We start from the raw sequence: 21101 nt of genomic DNA on the forward strand, positions 1-21101 counted from the left end.
GAATCTCTGAATAAGGCCCACGATACATCCACTGGGCCTGACGAAATACATTACCAGTTTTTGAAACACCTCCCAGAACCTTCATTAACAGCCCTTCTAGAAATTTTCAACAATTTCTGGATTACTGGTAAAGTACCTAAAATCTGGAAAGAGGCAACAGTAATACCAGTTCCCAAACCCGGTAAAGATAGCGCAGATCCTAACAGCTATCGACCAATTGCACTCACAAGCTGTGTGTGCAAAACAATGGAACGAATGATCAATTATCGGCTTGTCTGGTACTTGGAAACTAATAATGTAATATCTCCTTTCCAAAGTGGCTTTCGATATGGCCGGAGCACCAACGATCATCTGGTTAGACTAGAAACATTCATTCGCGATGCATTTATCAAGAAAGATCACTTAGTAGCGGTTTTCTTTGATTTAGAAAAGGCCTATGACACGACATGGAAGTACGGGATACTAAATGACCTGCACGATCTAGGTCTAAAAGGCCGTCTGCCCTCTTTCATATCCAACTTTCTCTCCGACAGAGAATTCAAAGTACGAGTGGGCTCTACCCTCTCAGATCTGCACGAGCAAGAGATGGGTGTGCCCCAGGGCAGTATTTCATCTGTGACGCTCTTTAACATCAAAATTAATAGCATCACCAATTGTTTGACTCCTGGTGTGGATTGTTCGTTATACGTTGATGATTTTCTAATATGTTATCGGTCAAAGCACATGCATACAATTGAAAGACAACTGCAGCAAAATATAAACAAAATTCAAAATTGGGCCAATGCAAACGATTTCAAATTCTCGAAATCAAAAACGGTATGCATGCATTTCTGTCAGTTACGAAAACATCACGATGCACCGAACCTCACGCTGGATGGAACACCTATTCCAGTTGTTGAGGAAACAAAATTTTTGGGTATTATCTTTGACAGAAGACTGACTTTTATTCCACACCTAAAACACTTGAAAGCCAAATGCTTAAAAGCACTTGACCTACTTAAAGTAGTAGCGCACACTGACTGGGGTGCTGATAGAAAAGTCATCCTGAATTTATATAGAACGTTTATTCGCTCCAAACTAGACTATGGCTGCGTTGTGTATGGTTCAGCCCGAAAGTCATATCTTAAAATGCTTGATCCAATTCATCATCAGGGAATAAGACTGGCTCTGGGAGCATTTAAAACATCCCCGTGTGAAAGCCTTCTAGCTGAGGCGAATGAACCACCGTTATCGCATCGCAGACAAATGCTTTCCGCACAGTATGCACTGAAATTAAAATCAAACCCTCTCAATCCTGCTTTTTCGGCTGTTTTTCAACCCAAATACAAAACTTTATACGAAAATAAACCAAACGTCATACCTTCCTTTGGCATTAGAATATCATCCAGCCTTGACACTACAAATATAGATCTTTCTAAAATTCAGAAAACGTCCATCTCCGAAACACCACCCTGGCTAATTAAACAAACAAAAGTTCTTTTCACGCTACACGATGGCAAAAAATCCGAAACAAACCCTTCTGTCTTCCACAACTCTTACCATGAACTCCTCACCGAATTTAAAAACTACACCAGAATTTATACGGATGGATCAAAGGATGAGGAAAAGGCTGCTGCAGCCTTTGTTTGTGGAAATCACACAACGCAAGTTCGTTTACCAAACGGAGCATCAATTCTTACAGCCGAAATCAGAGCAATAGACCTTGCTCTGCAACATATAGAAAAGAAACACATTTTAAACAGTATCATCTTCTCCGACTCGCTATCAGTACTCCAGTCACTACACAATAGAAAACTGGAGAACCCATTATTAAAAAACATACTCGTCAAAAATACCGAGCTGAGTATCTCCCACAATATGATATACTGTTGGTTACCTAGCCACATTGGCATTAAAGGTAACGAAAAAGCAGATCGCGCTGCTAAAATGGCCCTTACTCAAGAACCATCTGATTTTAAAATACCATACACTGATTTTAAACCTTGTATCAGAAAGTTCTTTCGTCAGAAGTGGCAGGCATCATGGAATGATGCTGTAAATAACAAACTTCATGCCATCAAACCAACTCTAGGAGAGTGGACTCCTTCCTACAGAACCATTCGTAGGGAGGAGATAGTCATTGCAAGAATCCGAATTGGTCATACTTATATCACCCACACCCACATACTAAAAGGTGAAGACCCTCCAGAGTGCGTTTCTTGCAATGAACCATTCACTGTCAAGCACTTTATGATAGAGTGCTTTGACCTACAACCTACGCGCGATCGTTATTACATTGTGCATGACATGAAAGAACTTTTTGATACTATAAACATCACTCGTATTATAGAGTTCCTGAAAGCCGTAAATATTTACCCTAAACTCTGACTTGTATGCTATCACCTTGTGCAGTTTTATGCAATATACATATACCGTCCCATTTTAATAACTATTCATCATTTTTACATCTCCCGTTGATCGGGAAGCTTTATTTTGCACCGTTATCATCTTACCGTTTTTTAATTTCTACCATTTGTTATTTTATATCGCTGGTCGATATAGGACCTTTTATACGTTTTAAAAGATTATAGAAATAACACTTTGTTTGGCGCTAAATAGCCTAACAGTGCCGATGCGCCGTTAAAAATAAATCAATCAATCAATCAATCATACCCATATATTCGTCATTTAGTTTAACATGCTACAAACATTACTAATATTGTTGCTTTACTCTCACTGCTGTAACTAAAACTAAAATAACAATAAAATGCAAATAATATTATCATCAATAGTAATAGTTGTTCTAGTTAGTAATAGTGCTTGTGGATGACGAATATCTATCTATCTATCTATATATCTATCTATCTACAGATATATATATATATATATATATATATATATATATATATATATATATATATATATATATATATATCTATCTATCTACAGATATATATATATATATATATATATATATATATATATATATATATATATATATATATATATATATATATATATATATATATATATATATATATATATATATATATATATATATATATATATATACATTCTTTAGTTTCCGTCTTATTGATGATATCTATTGAAATATTAAAACATGTTCTATACTGAACAACAAATGTCTGAGTTTGTTTCATGTTGTGTCCATTGGCCAATAAACAATATCACACACATTTCCGACTCTGTCGCAATTTTAAATTTTAAGTAAATAATTATGGACGGATGATCATTACTTAAATTGACGTTACGGAAATACTGTGTATTATGTTCTTGTTTATCGATGACTAATGTACATTGGACTACATACATTAACTTAAGTATTGAATTTGAAAATTTGAAACGCTTGTTCTCATTTTGTGACATGCGTCTTTTGTAAACTGATAATGATATTTTCAATTATCCAACGATTATTATTTATTCAAAACATGGAAAATAGACAATATTACTACTTCAGTTTGATGCTATTGCATCATACAGTATTAGCGGGACAGTATCAACACATTTAAGTACAAGGAAATATGTTGTTCTTGTATGTTTTTTCTTCCTGCATAACATTTGCTTTTGTCTCAGAAGAAAGGACTGTGGAAGGTATTTTAGGAAGAAGCATATCTTTATCATGGACATACAACAATACAAACAGGAATTCTATACGTATTAGTCATAACTCGTCATTTGTTCTGGTTGTATGGCCAGTTAAAAATCACATCGTCTGGCATGAAAAAGATGAAAGAATACAAGTTTACGTAAACAACGGTATTTTCGAAACGGTAACTGTTAGCATTTCAAACGTTACAAGAAAAGATGCTGGCATGTACACGTTGGAACGATCATGCGATTTAGACGACTTCAACGATAGTGTCACTCTACAAATTGGTATGTTGCATAAACCTTAGATTTCATCAGTTGTTCGTTAATTACAACAGTGCAAGTGTTCGTTTTACTAGTATTATATGGATTTGTCAGTTTAAGGTAGTTAAAAGTGATAATTAATAAAGAGATATAATGCTAACTTTATAATCAGAGTTTATAATTGAGAACGTGAAAGCTTGTCTCTCGGTAGCTGTTCATGTTAGAAGACAGTTATACAAAGAAGTACGATGTAACTTACGTATTTAGTATTTAGTCGTTTCTAAAAGGTTTCATTTGTTTTGTACAAACACTTCTTTAACACACTTTGTCCAGGATTTATATTTACCGTCCTAATTATCTTTGCAAGCCTACCACCCGTAATCTGGTTAGATAATATTTTTAAGCATATATAAACATCTTAGATCAAACAAATAATTCATACTTTATGAAGAAGAATTTCATTGACGATAGTACGTATAAACCGGTTGCCTGATTATTTAAGTGCAATGCGCTACCAATGTATATCTGAGCCAAAGGTATAATTTAACATTTGCAGAATTTCAGCATTTGAGTCATATTATTTATATTAATTTGTGACCCCTGCACCACTAATTTAATTACTTTGTCTGATTTCGTCTACAATGTAAGACCTTCAACAAATCGTTCCTAATTATGCTAAAGACATTGAATCCTCTCTTTTCCAAAGTTTTATAAAGATACGCTTAAATAATTCATGAGAAGAAAATAAATTAACAAAAGTTCAATATGAGAACTGGATATTCAGTAAAAGAACAATTGCATAACGAGTACAGACAATTTTTTTTTTTTTAAATGAAGCCGCTAGCGTTTGATTTTCTATAGCTTCAGTATGTTTTGCATTTTTCTAGATGAAGGAACCCCTCCTTGGATAACTATGGTTCTACATGTCGATTTGTACATAGAGTTACAGTGCAATTCCCTAAATATATCCACAGAAAAGGTTTCTTGGAGCCTCAATGGATCTATGATAGAAAGCAATGGCAAATATTCTCAAAACAACAAGATTCTTGCTATAGAGAATTTAGCAGCCGATGATATGTACAACATTTACAAGTGTAAGTCATCCGGAGTTGAATTTGAGAATGATCCATACAGATTAAATATTTGTAAGTATATTGTTCCTTTTGTCTTATTCAATCACCGTCTTTTAACTGATATTGCAACATGCCGGTATCCCCGAATCTACCTTTCCGTGAAAGAATGTTCTTCTATAAATAACAACAGTTTCGTCTGATTACAGACTATAAATTATAGTTTCTCGAAAATATCAAATAAAATAAGTTTCTGATAATGATTGTTCTGTATACATGCACACCATCACACACACGCACACACACACACACACACACACACATATATATATATATATATATATATATATATATATATATATATATATATATATATATATATATATATATATATATATATATATATATATACAGAAAGAGAGATACTGTTTAACTCTTTCTCCCAAAAATCACATTTGTACATAAATATATCATTGTCTTCAGCTCCATGTGTTCTAAGTCGATGCCTTGTATGGAATGGTACCTTTGATTAAAATATTTTTCTTCTGAGGTATGAAATCAAGTTGAATATTCACTCGATCTCTTCTTCAGTTTGAGAAACCAATAACCTGAAACAAAATATTCCCCTGTGGCGTATATTTAATATATACGGTTTGTTGACTTTGTCCATAAATATATGTTATTTATATTTTTACTTTCTACTTTACCTTGACGCACGGCTCTCTCTCTCTCTCTCTCTCTCTCTCTCTCTTTCTCTCTCTCTTTGTTTCATATCTTGTTTATAAATGTTGTATACTTGGCAAATTACTCGTCCTTGCCTTAACATCCGAAGCATAATTATTGTTATTGTTGTGTTCCCTTTTTAATTTAGGTGAATTAATTTAGTCAAACTATTGTTCGTTGAATTTCAAAGTGCTCAATAAAATGTTTGGACTACATTAATTTCATTATTATTGGAATCATATCAAAATTCAAACTAGGACATTCTGGAGTATTGTATTGTGATACATCGAAATACTGTTAACACATCGCCACATTCCTTGTCATTGCCACATTAGCACATTAAAGACTGCATACACATCAACGCATTCAATATCATAATTTATTCGGAATACATATGGATTGCAAATGGAATTTCGTGCTTTTGGTCTTGTGTTAGAACTTTTATATGTGTTTAAGATTTAATTCACAATTGTACGCTCATCCACTTAGTGTCCTTTCAAGCATCTGTCTTCGTCATGGTAAGGAGGAGTTCAACCTTGATTGTAGATTTCGGAACATGTGCGATGTAAGAAAAAGATAGTTTTACTTGAAACAGATGCGGCAGAGCAGGATAGTACTACTCATCCCTAGAATATGGCCCGATCTGTTTCGCACGAGTAAAATAGCAAACGCAAAGCCTTAGCCGCATAAGGACTGCTCACCAAATGGTACGATTGAGATGCTAAAATTACTAGGGTATTCTCGGGCATGAAGTTCTTTCAATACATTTATGAATGTAAATGTTGTCATTGAACTGTTATCTGCTGCCCGATAATAACTGTCCTGCAGAAACAACTCTTCATCAATTCGTGGTGAGGAGGAGTTCAACCTTGATTGTAGATTTCGGAACATGTACCATGTAAGAAAAAGATTGTTTACTTGAAACAAATGCGGCAGAGCAGGATAGTACTACTCATCCATAGAATATGGCCCGATCTGTTTCGCACGAGTAAAATAGCAAACGCAAAGCCTTGGCTGCATAGAGACTGCTCAAGAAATGGTACGATTGAGATGGTAAAATTACTAGGGTATTCTCGGGCATGAAGTTCTTTCAATACATTTATGAACGTAAATGTTGTCACTGAACTGCTAGCTGCTGCCCGATAATAACTGTCCTGCAGAAACAACTCTTCATCAATTCAATATCAAAAGTAGCGCATGTAAGGATAGGTACCAAGTTGAGATAGATTTCCTCTGTATCTGTTTCATACCACTGAGCACTTAGCAAAATAAAGGAGCACGACGTGTTGATTTTCTTCGGTATTGAAAAAGTGTGGACATATCTGTACGATATCGTTTCAGTTTCGAAACTGATATAATGAAGGCCCCTGAATATATTTGAACGATCAAATAACTTATTCAGTGTGTTAACATATTTACAGCCTTTATTGATCAAACATATCGACGACTTGACAAGAAAAAGGATTCTAAGACAAACTGTGACGACATATCTTTCCACATTGAACATGTTGCTCCTACTTGATAAATTCCTGTTCACATTTTCACGGCAGTAACTGCACCCTGCATGTCCGTTGATACTTCTACTTACGTCGTAATGATAATGACGATCATAAACATGAATGCAGTTTTCGACAGGAAATTGGGACCCTCAAAACAGATCCCCTCGAATGAACTGAGGACACGTTTTCAACGTATAGTGAGGGGCTAGTACTTGGTTTCATTTTTGGTATATCGTGACATCCACACAATGTCCCAACTGTTATTATAGATTATTCCCAATGAATATCTTTATGTTACGGCTTTGGTGCAAGTGTGATCTTATATCTCACCCTCATTCTTCGCTTCCTTTCTAGTGCATTGGTTTTCTTTGCATATGCTGTGGAAACCACAATAATGAGGGCCACACCCATATGATCCTGGTCGATGTCCATCTCCACGATACTTCGCTTAAAAGTAGGGAGCCAATGCACATGTGAGAGACGATTTTGTACGTGAAACCGGATTCATTTGGTGGGTGGATTTTCATCGGCAATGTCAAATTCTTCTTTGCATTCTTAAAAACGTGTAATTATGTCTGATATTTAGATGATTTTTATACAGAAGGAATATTACATTAAATCCGTATTGGAGATTTTAACAGTAGCAAACTCATCCTATATAAATTCAAATTAGTCCTTAATAACGCAGACGATGTATATGCAGGGCCTTGGGTCTTGAACTTCTTAAGTTTCAACATGTATTTGTAAGTGAGAGTTCTAGTTCTTCGAAAATACACCCTATTGAACGGTTCAGTGTGACAAAATCTTCTAGAGCGGGAAATCAGCACTGCTCGTGCCCTGCACTTACTCCTCAGCGTCTTTTGATAACAGGGATACATCCCCAGGACATCCGTGGCGCCAACATCGTCACTTAGTACAAGAACAAAATAGAACGTAACGACTGCAACAACTACTGGGGCATATTCCTCTTCAGCATCGTCGGAAAGGCTTTCGCCCGTGTCGCCTTGGAGCGCTCGCAGACCCTAGCACAGTCACAGTATGCCAGTCAACAGTGAATATGGTCGTCTCACTACGCCTTCCTAAACCTAACGAATACGTTTGATCTGGTCAGTCTGAGTGGACTCTTTAGGCTCCTGCAGATCGGCTGCTCCCTACCCACCTCGATTACTCGCTGTCGTGGCGTCACGTCATTCTAAGAGAACTTGCACATCACAGTGTGCTTCAGTGGCGCAACATCGGAGGCCTTCCAAGTTAGCAGCGGAGTGATGCATGGCTGCGTCATTGCTCATACGGTCTTTGCAATCTTCTTCTACATGCTGTTCCAGTAAACCTTCAAGGACTGCAGCGAGGTAGTGTACATCCATACCAGGGCTGACGGCAAGATGTTCAACATCGCTCGTCTCCGTGCTATGATTAAAGTCACAGAGGTACTCATACGTCAACTGCTCTTCCCCGACGATGCAGCCTTGATATCACACACGGAGGATGGACTAAACTGCTGGTATGCAACCTCTCCCACGCCTGTAAGGAAGGTGGATTTACCATCATTTTGAAGAAAATGAACGTCATAGAGATGTAGGCAGACTCCCCTCCCTCCATCACCATCGATGGGTACAACTTGGAAGTTGTTGAAAACTTCACATACCTCGGGTCCACCATCTCCAGCTTGCCTTTCATTGACTCTGAGGTAAACAGCAGGATTGCCAAGGCAGCCACAGTGATGGCTAGACTAAATCAGACTGTCTGGAACAGTTCCAACCTCACTGCAATGACCACATTGCGCATCTACTATGCATTCATGATCACAACGCTCCTCTACAGCAGCGAGACATGGACCACCTATGCGAGACGCAAAAGGAAACTCATCCGCTTCTACCTGAGATGACTGTGGTGTCTTCTGCATATCCAGTGGCAGGACAAAGTACCCAAAATAGAGGTTCTGGACACGCCAACATGATCAACCTTTTCTGTATTATCGCAGAGGTGCGCTTTTGCTGGTTCGGCCACGTCAAGAAAATGGACCTAGGCAGCATTCCTTAGGACCTGCTATACATTGAACTAGCAGACGGCGCACGACCAAATGGATGGAAATATATGCGTTACAAAGACGTTTGTAAGAATTATATGAAAACGGCCAACATCAAGGTCAATGACGGAGAGAGCTGAGCTAACGACCGCTCCACCTAGCGACTAGATGTCAGACTATGAGTTCAAAAAGGCAAGGAAAACAGTAACATAAAACACGCTGAACATAGAGCCAGGAAGAAGGCGAAACAAGTTTTTCCTGAAGTTACACCACTGTCTCGCGTAGACGGACGAATGTCAAGAAGAAGATTGTCTTATGTAAGAAAGGAAAAAAAAAAAAAGAATAAAAACTTGACAATATATTGGACACCCAAGTTTTGGTTTTTTCTTTGGTGATTGCAAAGAGGTTTGATATCAAAGAGGTTTGGCACAAACAGCAACATTGTATCTAAAGGGCATTTGCGTGTGGAGAAAGAAAGATTTCCTGCACAAATACTAATACTGGAGAATCATGGATAGTTCCCTGAAATACTCATACTGACATCCACTGTTACGCCTATGGTTTTACCTCAATGTTACGCCTATGGATGTTTTATATGAAACATTCCCCTTGTATCAAGAGGGTCTTGTTTACGAAATGGAAGAATTACGTTAAATTTCCTATGTACGTATAGTGTAATTTCGTTTATATCCTTAATGTTTTCGGAATCTACCAAAGTTTCACGATATAATCCCATCCCGTTTTCGGGCATTATAGTGACACTATAGAAAATATTTGATAACAAACCTTGGAAAAGTAGCTGCGACTGTAATGTGTGCTAATAGAAGTGAGCCAGTTACTGTACAAATATAATAAAAGCGCCCGTATTCTTACATGGATTGTGGTGACACACTTAAGGGAATTTAGCAGCATATAGATGATCATTTTGAGTTTGTCTTTACTTGATTTGTATGTTATTACAATTTTTAAGGACACTTTCTCCTATAGCGTTACATTCTATCAAATCATATTATTAGTGGCATCCAGCTGGACTTTAAGCAATTTTTACAAGTTGTAAACGATTTATCAAAAGTATTTGAGTATTTCATCACTTGATTAATTTGATCTTAAATGTGCACACTTTGCATCTGACATGCATGAAATCTTTAAACCATTTCCTTTATTTATGTTCCAGAGACCAATATTTAAAATATTTCTGAATTTTATTAATAATTATTTATTTCTTAACTGCCTGATAATGCCTCTTTAGTGTTTTATCTGATTCATTTATGTACCATAATAAAACCAGATTTATATATTATAGTATTATGTGATATGTGTTGTTTCCCGAGAATTATATGTCCGTCGCAAGGGTGATCCACTTACATTTCATAATCGCTCTTGTTGCTTAATTTTTGGTATGCCTTAATGTTTAATTTTCGGACTTGTGTTTAATGGTCGTATCCAATGGGTATATTTTGAATCATCCGATGCATACATTGCATGAATATATACATACACACCTGAATATGTATATTATTGCTTCTGTACAAATTTTCAGTATAAATATGACATTTTTTTGCCATCTGTGTAATCTTTATCATGTTTTAAGATATTTCTCTTAACATATAAATATTAAAAATGGATTGATTTATGTTGATTGGGCAAATGAAAGATTGATTTACCGTTTCACTTCATTTCAGCTCAATCCAGTACCAAACCTATCAACGGAAATAATTATTTGCAGCAAGATTTCAATGATAAGTATTATGGCACTCCATAGTGTATTTACTAAAATGCTATAACATAGCACAATGACCAGAAACAGAGATTCAAGCACCAGACCAGGTAGCGCATATATGTGTTTAACAAACAAATAAGAGTCATTTATATTTGGGAAATAATTATGAATATTGTGGATCATACAAGTGCATCTACTTTAAGATATATCATTGCAAGATTATGGATTGTATCACATATAACATGGCAAACAATCATGCCATTATATACATTGTGTTGTATTTTTTTTTTTCATGGTTTTATTCCTACATGCAAGCTTCGAAATAATGAGTATTTGTCTTTCCTTCCAGGTCTACTAGGACCGCTTATAGGGGTTGGACTAGTAATTGTTGCCATTTCCTTGATCGCCAATGGATTTTTAATTGTATTCAGGCAGAAGTGTAAAGTCACATTAAGCAGATCGGGTACGATTATCTTCTACTTTTAAACATGCATGTCATGTGTCTACATATAATAATTCTCAAGATTTAAATATATAGCATATAGCATAAATTCTCTCTCCAAATGAAAATGAACAATGTTGCTATTAAAAGCAAAAACTCTCAAAATTTTTACCAACTAAATTGTTTCCAAGTTAAGTGCTCTCTGGTAACATATTTAGTTTGTGCCATTCTAGCTTAAAGAGCTGGATACACTTAGTTGATGTACATATTGTAACTTAGTTACTTTACACAACTCATAGATGGGTTTATAATACCAAATGTTACACCGCAGGTAACAAGTCCTTGCTGACCATCTGGGATACCCTTCATGCAACAACATTAGCATTGCTTGTTCGGCTTCTTTTCTATGCACATGCATTCTCTGATGGCAGGTTATGTTATACTTGTGTCAGGTATAATGTATAATTCTAAACATATGTAATACGTCTCTGCTATGACAATTTGGCGATTTTGATTTTGCAAGCAGGGAAACTACCCTGAACGTAGTCTGTAAATTAGGATTTACTTACGTTACATTAAACAATTTATTTTCACAGAAAAGTGCAGATAATAAATATAATAGATAATAAATATAATAAAGGACATAAGAATGATAACTATTCGTCGAAGTTGCAACATATATACAACTTTTTCCCACGTACATGTCTGAGGTGCATAAGCAAAACGAATTTTGCATTTGATACACGTTTAGGAAAACATTTCCTCTCTTTTCAGTGATATCGGATGCTTTATTGAGGCACTCTCCAATATTACTCCGATAAAGCAAGTTCATATTTTCCCTACAAATTGATTTAATTTGTTATTATGTACTCATTTGGTTTTTCTACCTTAGGCGTAATAGTACAAATAACACACTACAAGAAACAAAGTAATTGATTTTATGCTGTATTCTGAAACAAATACAAAACCGCAGATTCATCAATCTACAGTCTCGATAGTAAAGCGCACTTGGCACCGACTATCGATCTTTGAAGTTTATTGCATGCTCACACATAGTTTATAAAGTAATGCTCGTTTTGGTATACTTACAATTTAAATTTGGAGAATGAATGCGGATTTCAATATTTTTTCTAGTAAGTCTGGAATGGATGAAATTTGTTTTACTGTCGATGCATATCAACGTTTCTTTTGATTGACTGCATTTACTAGTCTGGTTAATTCCGTCTGATGGTATACCTTACAGAAAGCTCCAACAGTGGAATGACTGCCATAAAGTGTAACTGTGTTTGTGTTCTGTTATTGATCGTTTGAAATCATAGTGTGGGGAAAATACTAATTCTTGTAACTGAAATTATTATACGACGTTTTCTTATATCACATTCATTTCGTTTCGAGTGTAGCAAGGAGAACATGATTTATGTTGGAAATGTAGTCGAAATTAAAGTATAAATTTAATATGTGTATCAGGTTTTGGGACCCTTGGTATGGTTCATATACCTCGGATTTGCAATACGATCCTGTAAAGTACATTTTGAGGATGAATGCGGATTTCAATATTTTTTCTCGTAAGTCTGGACTGGATGAAATTTGTTTTACTGTCGATGCATATCAGTGTTTCTTTTGATTAACTGCATTTATTAGTCTGGTTAATTCCGTCTGATGGTATACCTTACAGAAAACTCGAACAGTGGAATGACTGCCATAAACTGTAACTGTGTTTGTGTTCTGTTATTGATCGTTTGGAATCATATTGTGGGGACAATTTATCACAAACGTTGAACTGGAAGATTGGCAAACCATCTGTTTTGTGACAGTCGATTCAACCAGTGGAAAAAGAGACTTCTTCGTCGCCTTGGCATCTCGGCTCTAATGTGCTCAGTTTTCTACCAAAACCTTCAGATGATATTTTTTCTCAAATTTAGTGTGTTAACTGACTCATAAAGTGGTACTTCTCTTATAGATATATGATAGCCCTTAGCTCCATATTGTTTTTATATGCTATTTATATAGACCCTAGGAAATTCTGAATATATTCTGAACCTTTCTATGTGCGAACGGTTACGATCATTTCACATAAGTAATTATTTAACTGATCAGAATGGTATTTTCAATATTGGATTTCTCACGTATGTTGTGGATAATGCTAATATCACGCTCATTTTTTTCTTGTTTGAAAGGTTCATAAGTAACACAGAAACTGTCTAGATATTTAACTTTATATACTCTCAAATGGACGAAACATCTTATGTAGTTCATAAACTAACAAATATAATACAGCAAAAGCCACTGCTATATAAACGTTAAGTAGTTCCTAATTAACGAAACGTATTTGCTAACTTTAGACACACGTGCAATATGAAACCGTGCAGTAGGAAAAAATAAAATTCTAATGTTAATTTAAAAAATATGAGCATATAACAATATCTGCTTAATTCCATCTTTTGTAATCGAGTGTTTCGTAAATGAATTATATATATATATAATTCATTTACGAAACACTCGATTACAAAAGATAGAATTAAGCAAATATTGTTATATGCTCATATTTTTTAAATTAACATTAGATTTTTATTTTTTCCTACTGCACGGTTTCATATATTGTTTGTGAAATGGTATAGACGGCGAGAAATAGTCTCCAGCAAACGTATCAATGTATAACATGTTCATACCTATTCCAGTAATGACAACAGATGCTTCCAAAAGAAACCAAATTAGAGAAAGCATGCCTTTAACAGATTTGGCATCTTCATATGCCAATGAAATCTATTTAAACACCGATGATTCAGAGAAGAAAAAACAAGGCAATAGTTGTTGCAGACTCTTCCAACGGCTTGGAAGAGTAAAAGGAAACAAGAGAGTTGTTAATATTTAACTCATTGAAGACACATACAAAGTTATTAATGAGGTAACAACTAACGATGATCTTCTATCTATCGAACAATAGACCTATCTATATATTTCATATTAAAATGACTAATGCAATTTATTATTTACACATAACATCACCAACATTTTGTGCTTTGTGTCTTGCCCATTTCGTAGCATACCTGCGATACCTTGTTATCCAAATGTGCCCTTATTCATATAACTTTACAAGAAAACCAAACTATCTTGGTCAAATAATTGTACTTCATAAATGTTCTTGCTGCAGTTGACATTTAGTAAATAAAACAGTATATACAAACAGGAAAACTGCAAAAATAAAAATAGGTTATGAAGGTCCTATGATAACCAGCGCGAATTTAAAGATTGCAAGTGAATACAATATTAATGGCGCCTTCCATTTTTTAAAACAAAATTTGTCATCAAAACAAGATATCAGAGAGAAATAATTGTGGATGTTAGGTACAGTTTCGTTAAAACATTCACTTATTGATATTGCTCGGTTTGTTTTCTAAATATGTGTTATTTATACATTTTCTAATCGTATACATGGGTGTGATCGAGAAATTATACAACTCGGAGGTTTGTTAAGTATGTTTCTTTCATCCGTCCATCCGTCTGGGATTCGCCACCTTCGAGCTATCAAATATGATTTGATTTTGCTAATACATGGAATGAATAAAACATGTTTAAACATAGGCAAACACCTTCTTATTAAGATAACATCCGCATAAATGTACATGAATCCAAAATAATACTGACACTGATTTTCCATTTTTAGTATATAGCTGTGGTACATTTTAGTTTAAAAATGGTTGGCTGAAATAATTTTAGATGCATTATTTACATTGAACACTTTATATAACTTAACAGATTAAAGGCTTAAGATTCAATGGGTCTTTTAGCTTACATGTCAAAGATATGAAAATATTTTAATGCATATTCATTAATCTTTAATTCCTGAAAAACCAAGTTTTTTCTTATGTTTAACTACACCGCAGAGTCAACGAATGTTGACAATTATTACGCTCCTAAATTTTGAGCAGGTATTTATTCAAAATTATACGTACGAGGAAGTGGCGTATAAGGGACACATATAACTCACTTATATTGGATTTAGAGACCTTTAATAAGCAAAGATGTTCAATAAGCTACAGAAGATAATGTCAAAACATAATAATGAGTAACGAATATGCCTGCACATAACAAGTGCTAGATCATATGGGTTTCTGCGGGTTGTCATTCTCGTTGTTAGCAACTGCCATATAAATAAAAGTTCTGGTTAATATGAAGTAAAACAAACCTAGGAGAAACGAGAGAAAGTAAAGGGGTATGTACTGATTGAAATATATTAAATGTACTGAATTGATAGATTCTTAATTGAAAAGCAGACGAATACTCGATAAAAACAAGGCTACACTACCGTACTTTGTTTATATATCCTTGCAGGCCTTCGTACCCTCTGCAACGGATGTGTTTCAACACTATTTAGAATAATAATTCATTCGATGAATACTGAGTATATTATTAAACTCATGAATCTGTGAAAGATTTTTTTTTACCTTAAATTTTATTTTTCTGCTGAGCCTCGACACTGCTACTGCGTATATCACAAAATATACCGAATATAGGTAAACAGAAACAATGTTTTCAGCTGGATAACAATGTAGGTGACCTTCGTTACCATAGTAGCTCCCTGTGCTTTTAGTTGGTATCTGAAGTCGGTAACTAAATTTACTAGAGAGATCCCGATTCGCCGTCGACACAAATTAGGGCAGAAATAAGCATTAATTAACAATAAGCTTATGGTTGCTACACCTTCATCCAATATTTGTACCAATTGTTTAAAACATATATAGATGACAATAGTGACGAGTCGAATTTTTAATATTTAGTGAACCCATTGCATTAACGCAGTCTCTGCTTGTAAACGATGTATTCTCTGTAGGATATATCATTCTAGTATCGTAGAGGAAATGCATATACAACATATCTATCTTTGATTTAAACTATACGGCAAAAATTCGTCGCCCTTTAAAATGTTAAGTAATATTTCTTAAAACAATATATAACCAAGTTTCACCTACGTTTTGCTCGACTTGTTTATTCTTAGTTAATCAGTGATTAATGACTATATGTAAAGGATTTGTCGTTATTTATTCACGATCCCATGCATAGGTGTCCAATTAAAGCCTTTGTATAATATAATAGAAAGGATAGTCTTTGATAATAGACTACATATTATTTCTCTCTCTCTCTCTCTCTCTCTCACACACACACACACACACACACACACCCCTCTCTCTCTCTCTCTCTCTCTCTTCATCACGATCTCCCTCCATGTTCCATGATATCATCCCAAAGCAACCATGACAAAGAATTACTTATCGAAATTTATATCTAAGTCATTTTGCAAATATTAGAAGACTTGTTGAGATTTGATCCCTTTGAATTGAATTTAAAATCTGCAATACGTGCAATGCTTCAAATTGTACGTCATGCTTGGATGATTTTCAAATTGCTCGATCAATAGATGAAAAGAGGGAACGAAAGACAATATTCCGATTTCATAATATAAAAAGAGCTCATTTTCTTTCTCCTTTATAAAAAGCGCTCTGCCAATACACTTCTACAGCAATCGATGTTCACCTCGTTCTAAGCAAATTTCGAGAACAACACGAACCCTGGGCTGAGTCAATAATTGTAAGGTATTCTGTAATATTGGTATATGTAACACATCTTTATTATTAGAGCTTGATTTCTGGAAATATATTGGATCAGATTACTTTATTCTTTCTTCTTAGATTTGCAGATATATTTTCTTAAGTTACCCTTTAGCCAACACAACACATTCTCGAAATTATGGCTTGATTCAAAACGTTTTATTTATCATATTTCTACACTTTCATTTAATTCCAGAACAAAATGACATCCCTGGTGTATTTTAAGATAATAAAATCATTGAAATATAATTCTACATTTCAGGCTGCCATGTCTGCCTCTGATCACGCAAATGACAACATAAGCGCTGAACATCCGCATAAAGTCAGCATGAGTACTGAACACAGTCACTACCATTTTGACGTTTCTGTAGAATGTTGTCAATATGAGACGGCCAGAATGGAAACAGATCTAACGTATATTACTCCAATATGCGATCTTTCAAGTCCTATTGAGCTATGTCAGGATGATATATGATTTAGCTCGTGCTATTGAAGTATATCTTGCTGAGGAAAATGACACAACTTGCATACAACTGAAGCACTAAAAGCGGAATAGATACCATACACTCTATGTAAATTAATAATAATAATAATAATAATAATAATAATAATAATAATAATAATAATAATAATAATCACTTAAGTTGGTACAATACTCAGCAGATGGGGAGTTGCAATGGCTCAGTGGTTAGCGTGCCACATTCAAGACAAAAAACACGCAGGCTTGAAGCCTAACATTGCATCAGTTTGAGACAGCTATCGTGGTGTATCCCTGAGCAAGGCAATATATCCAGTTGCCTAGGCACAAATAGCCTACTTGTGTTGCTGTGCAAAACAAAAACAAAGCAGCGATCTTAAACTTAACAAGTGACATGAGTTATTATCAGTTATTTTTGTATAAATGGCAATCTTATCATGCTAAGCTGAGAGAAGGTATATTGCTAAACAGTACTCGAAATAACCAGCTGGCAATGATGTTCAAAGTCTGTGCTCTCGGGCCACGAACCCATTTGTATAGGAGCGGTGAGAATTGAGGCACATGTGACTTATCGCATTTCAGCACATGAAACTAGTATTTTGTAGCAGACTATGAACTATTGAAGGAAAATATTCTGCTCCGAAACTACAGCTGAGGCCAGGGTTATCAAATTAAAAATTAACCTCGATTGATATGACACTATCCTTTTGTCGTTATCGTTTACTTTCAACTGAAAATAAATCGGACTTTCACTTTCTATCAGTGTTTTGTTTTTGATACAGCTTAAACTCGCTTTCTCTCTTGTCCGGTTTCCTTTTGTTTTCAAGACTAGTATATCCATACGTTTTATAACTATATCTATCTATCTATCTATCTATCTATCTATCTATCTATTTATCTATCTATCTATCTATCTATCTATCTATCTATCTATCTATCGATCGATCGATCGATCGATCGATCGATCTATCTATCTATATGTCTATTTTTTTAAAACAAATTACAGAAAAGAGTGAAATCTTCGTACAATTTAACAAGTGTATTTATTTCACCAGAATACAAAGTGAGAATGAGAAACAAAACATACGGTATTGCGAATTAAATCCGAAAATACTTCAAGAATTACAGACAAAAGTAATTTAAAGTCTTAAATACAATTCAGTAAAAATCCTGAAAAAATCTCAAACTTGAAGGATATGACGTGTCTGTGTACCTAGTAAAGTGTTTATATGCCAACACAATTTTGTTGAATCACCGAAATAAAATTCCAGGTTTGAATAGACTTCTACATTCCAGTGAATTGCTTAATCCGTGAATTGTATCAGAGCACTTTTGTATTTCCTAAGAAACGAATCACTTTAATTCAATAGTTTGAACAAAAATGATTCCAGCCCCCAACTACTGGTTACAACACACAATATAATTTAAAAGTGCTAGTTGATAAAGCACGAATGACCAAGTCATAACATTCACACGATGATATAGCTCTCTACTGGAATTCAGGTCACAATCAGCATTTCTAAAAGGAACACCAATCTCTTCATGACAATAACATTCTAGAATGATCGTGATAAATTGTGACCCATCTTAGGCTAAAATATGCCACACAAAAGCAAAAACAACAGCAAACAAATAAATAAAAACTAGTTCAGAAAACTACATAAGAACACAAACTCTGTACAATTCACTGAGGAAAGTCAAAAACCGGACACAGATAAACATATTTACGTCTTCTATTAATAAAGATACTGATATTAAGCCCATGCACACAAAGAAAATTTAGCAATGTATTAGTTGTTTACAAAGCATAAAATAATACAAAAAGTCAATCAGGTCAAGCAGACACGAACTAAGTTTTACACAAGTTCAAGCCCAGCATACAACGTTACATTACAATAGCACATCCATACTAACAAACAATTAAATTAAATATATTTAACGGGTTAAAATCAATCTTTTCATATATATATATATATATATATATATATATATATATATATATATATATATATATATATATATATATATATATATATATATATATATATATATATATATATATATATATATATATATATATATATATATATATATATATATATATATATACATATATACATATATTTATATATTCGTCATCCATAATCACTACTGCTAACTAGAACAACTGCTGCTGAAGATGGTAGCATTATTTACAATTTATTTTATTTTAATCATAGATACAGTTATGCTAGTAAAGCAACAATAGTAGTAATTTTTATTAGCTTGTTAAACTAAATGAAGAATAAGTGTATCTGGAGATGAGTAAAGTACTAGGCTTAAGTCATAATTAAGTAACATAATTGATCAACACCTGTGTAGTCTCAATTATTCCGTGCACTACAGTTATTATCGACTGCAGCGAAGATGAATTTAAAGAAATCAACGTAAACATAAGAACACGAATATCATTATATAAAGTGAACAATGAGCAAGGAAAGCGCTACATATTCTGTACATCACCAAAACTATTAGGGTACGAGGTGAACTTTAAGGGGAGAGAAAACGAAGATTACGAAAACACTCCCTGAAAAATTGATAACGATTTGATTGCAATGGAGCTTTTATAAGGCTTGATAAAAAAGAAAACACTGAATGAAAATAATGAATATAAAGAGAAAATGCTTACAAAGATACGTTAGAATGGTTGGTAAAGGCAATGAAATTATCAGTTATAAAGGCAATATTAAAACAGCTTGTCTGAGAGAAGATTGGTTCAGCTTGGAGACTTTAAGTAAAGGTCACCTATTAATGACTGATTATGTATTTAATTTTTTTGCCTCAGAACTGAGATTGGATAGGATTCCTAGACTTTACTTGCCTTGTTCTCCTGCCTATCACGGTACATGCACCAACAGACGATCTCTGGAAAATTAACAAGGGCTCAAGAAAACACATGCGGTAGCTTTCAGGAATATCCGTATGATAAAAATTATTTAAATCACACTTTAGAATACAAGCTAACTATTTGTCTTGAAGATAAACTTAATATTTTGAAATATGAAGCAACAATATTTATATCAAATTATCTCGCAATCACAGTTGCAACGACAATGATGATGATGATTATGAACATCACAAGTATATGGGAGATGATATTTCCAATTATTGCCTTCTGCCCATAAATACATCAATAAATAATATACTCACACTAGCAACGCGCAACAGGACATTCACAATCAACAACGTGAATGTTGTTGTCATATGATTTGGAGTTAATATGGTAAAATCCAGATAATGATGATACCAAGCAAGAGCTTCGTTTTTACCCAATTTGGATGTAATTTAGGAAGCTTTCATGTAAAGGAATGATGTATAGAATATCAGTACATGTGACTGTATCAGTAGTAGTAGTAGTAAAGGAATGTACCAATAGTCACATGTTCTAATAATAACACGCAACATAAAAATCTCGCGACAATGCGATCCTGAATTTCGTTGTCTCAGTTCATCTAAGTTCACGCCATGAGCTTCAGGTGGTTGGGCTGTAGGCTTTCCAATGTGGCAGGGCAAAGCCCGAGTATCACATATCCAGAGGGAATGTGACAGCAAGAGGATACATTTGAAAGTCACACACACACACACACACACACACACACACACACACACACACACACACGCGCAAGAAAAACAACTGATTGACATA

The 21101-nt window shown here is 34.5% G+C and overlaps 1 protein-coding gene and 1 long non-coding RNA gene across 2 annotated transcripts; both read left to right on the forward strand.

Moving 5' to 3' along the window:
* The first annotated feature begins 3768 nt into the window (after positions 1 to 3768).
* Positions 3769 to 11171, forward strand: LOC149793510 (uncharacterized). Its single transcript, XM_089966396.1, has 3 exons — positions 3769 to 3876; positions 4740 to 4997; positions 10853 to 11171. Exons 1-3 carry the CDS (start codon positions 3813 to 3815, stop codon positions 10930 to 10932), a joined length of 402 nt encoding a protein of 133 aa, XP_089822522.1. The 5' UTR covers positions 3769 to 3812; the 3' UTR covers positions 10933 to 11171.
* A 9-nt stretch (positions 11172 to 11180) lies between these two features.
* LOC149793511 (uncharacterized) lies at positions 11181 to 18171 on the forward strand. The gene is made up of 3 exons (XR_016422559.1): positions 11181 to 11353; positions 14011 to 14237; positions 17201 to 18171. It is a non-coding gene; the product is annotated as an uncharacterized LOC149793511 (long non-coding RNA).
* The last annotated feature ends 2930 nt before the right edge of the window (positions 18172 to 21101 follow it).

This window comes from Sinohyriopsis cumingii, chromosome 8 (genome assembly GCF_028554795.1).
Source record: "Sinohyriopsis cumingii isolate HCF-2022 chromosome 8, ASM2855479v2, whole genome shotgun sequence".
In the NCBI taxonomy this organism is placed as follows: domain Eukaryota; kingdom Metazoa; phylum Mollusca; class Bivalvia; order Unionida; family Unionidae; genus Sinohyriopsis; species Sinohyriopsis cumingii.

Excerpts from the sequence above, each read along its gene's own strand:
- LOC149793510 (XM_089966396.1), top strand. The coding sequence starts at position 3,813 with ATGTACACGTTGGAACGATCATGCGATTTAGACGACTTCAACGATAGT. Across the intron at positions 3,877-4,739 it reads TAGTGTCACTCTACAAATTG|ATGAAGGAACCCCTCCTTGG; the intron begins GTATGTTGCATA and ends GCATTTTTCTAG. Across the intron at positions 4,998-10,852 it reads TCCATACAGATTAAATATTT|CTCAATCCAGTACCAAACCT; the intron begins GTAAGTATATTG and ends ACTTCATTTCAG.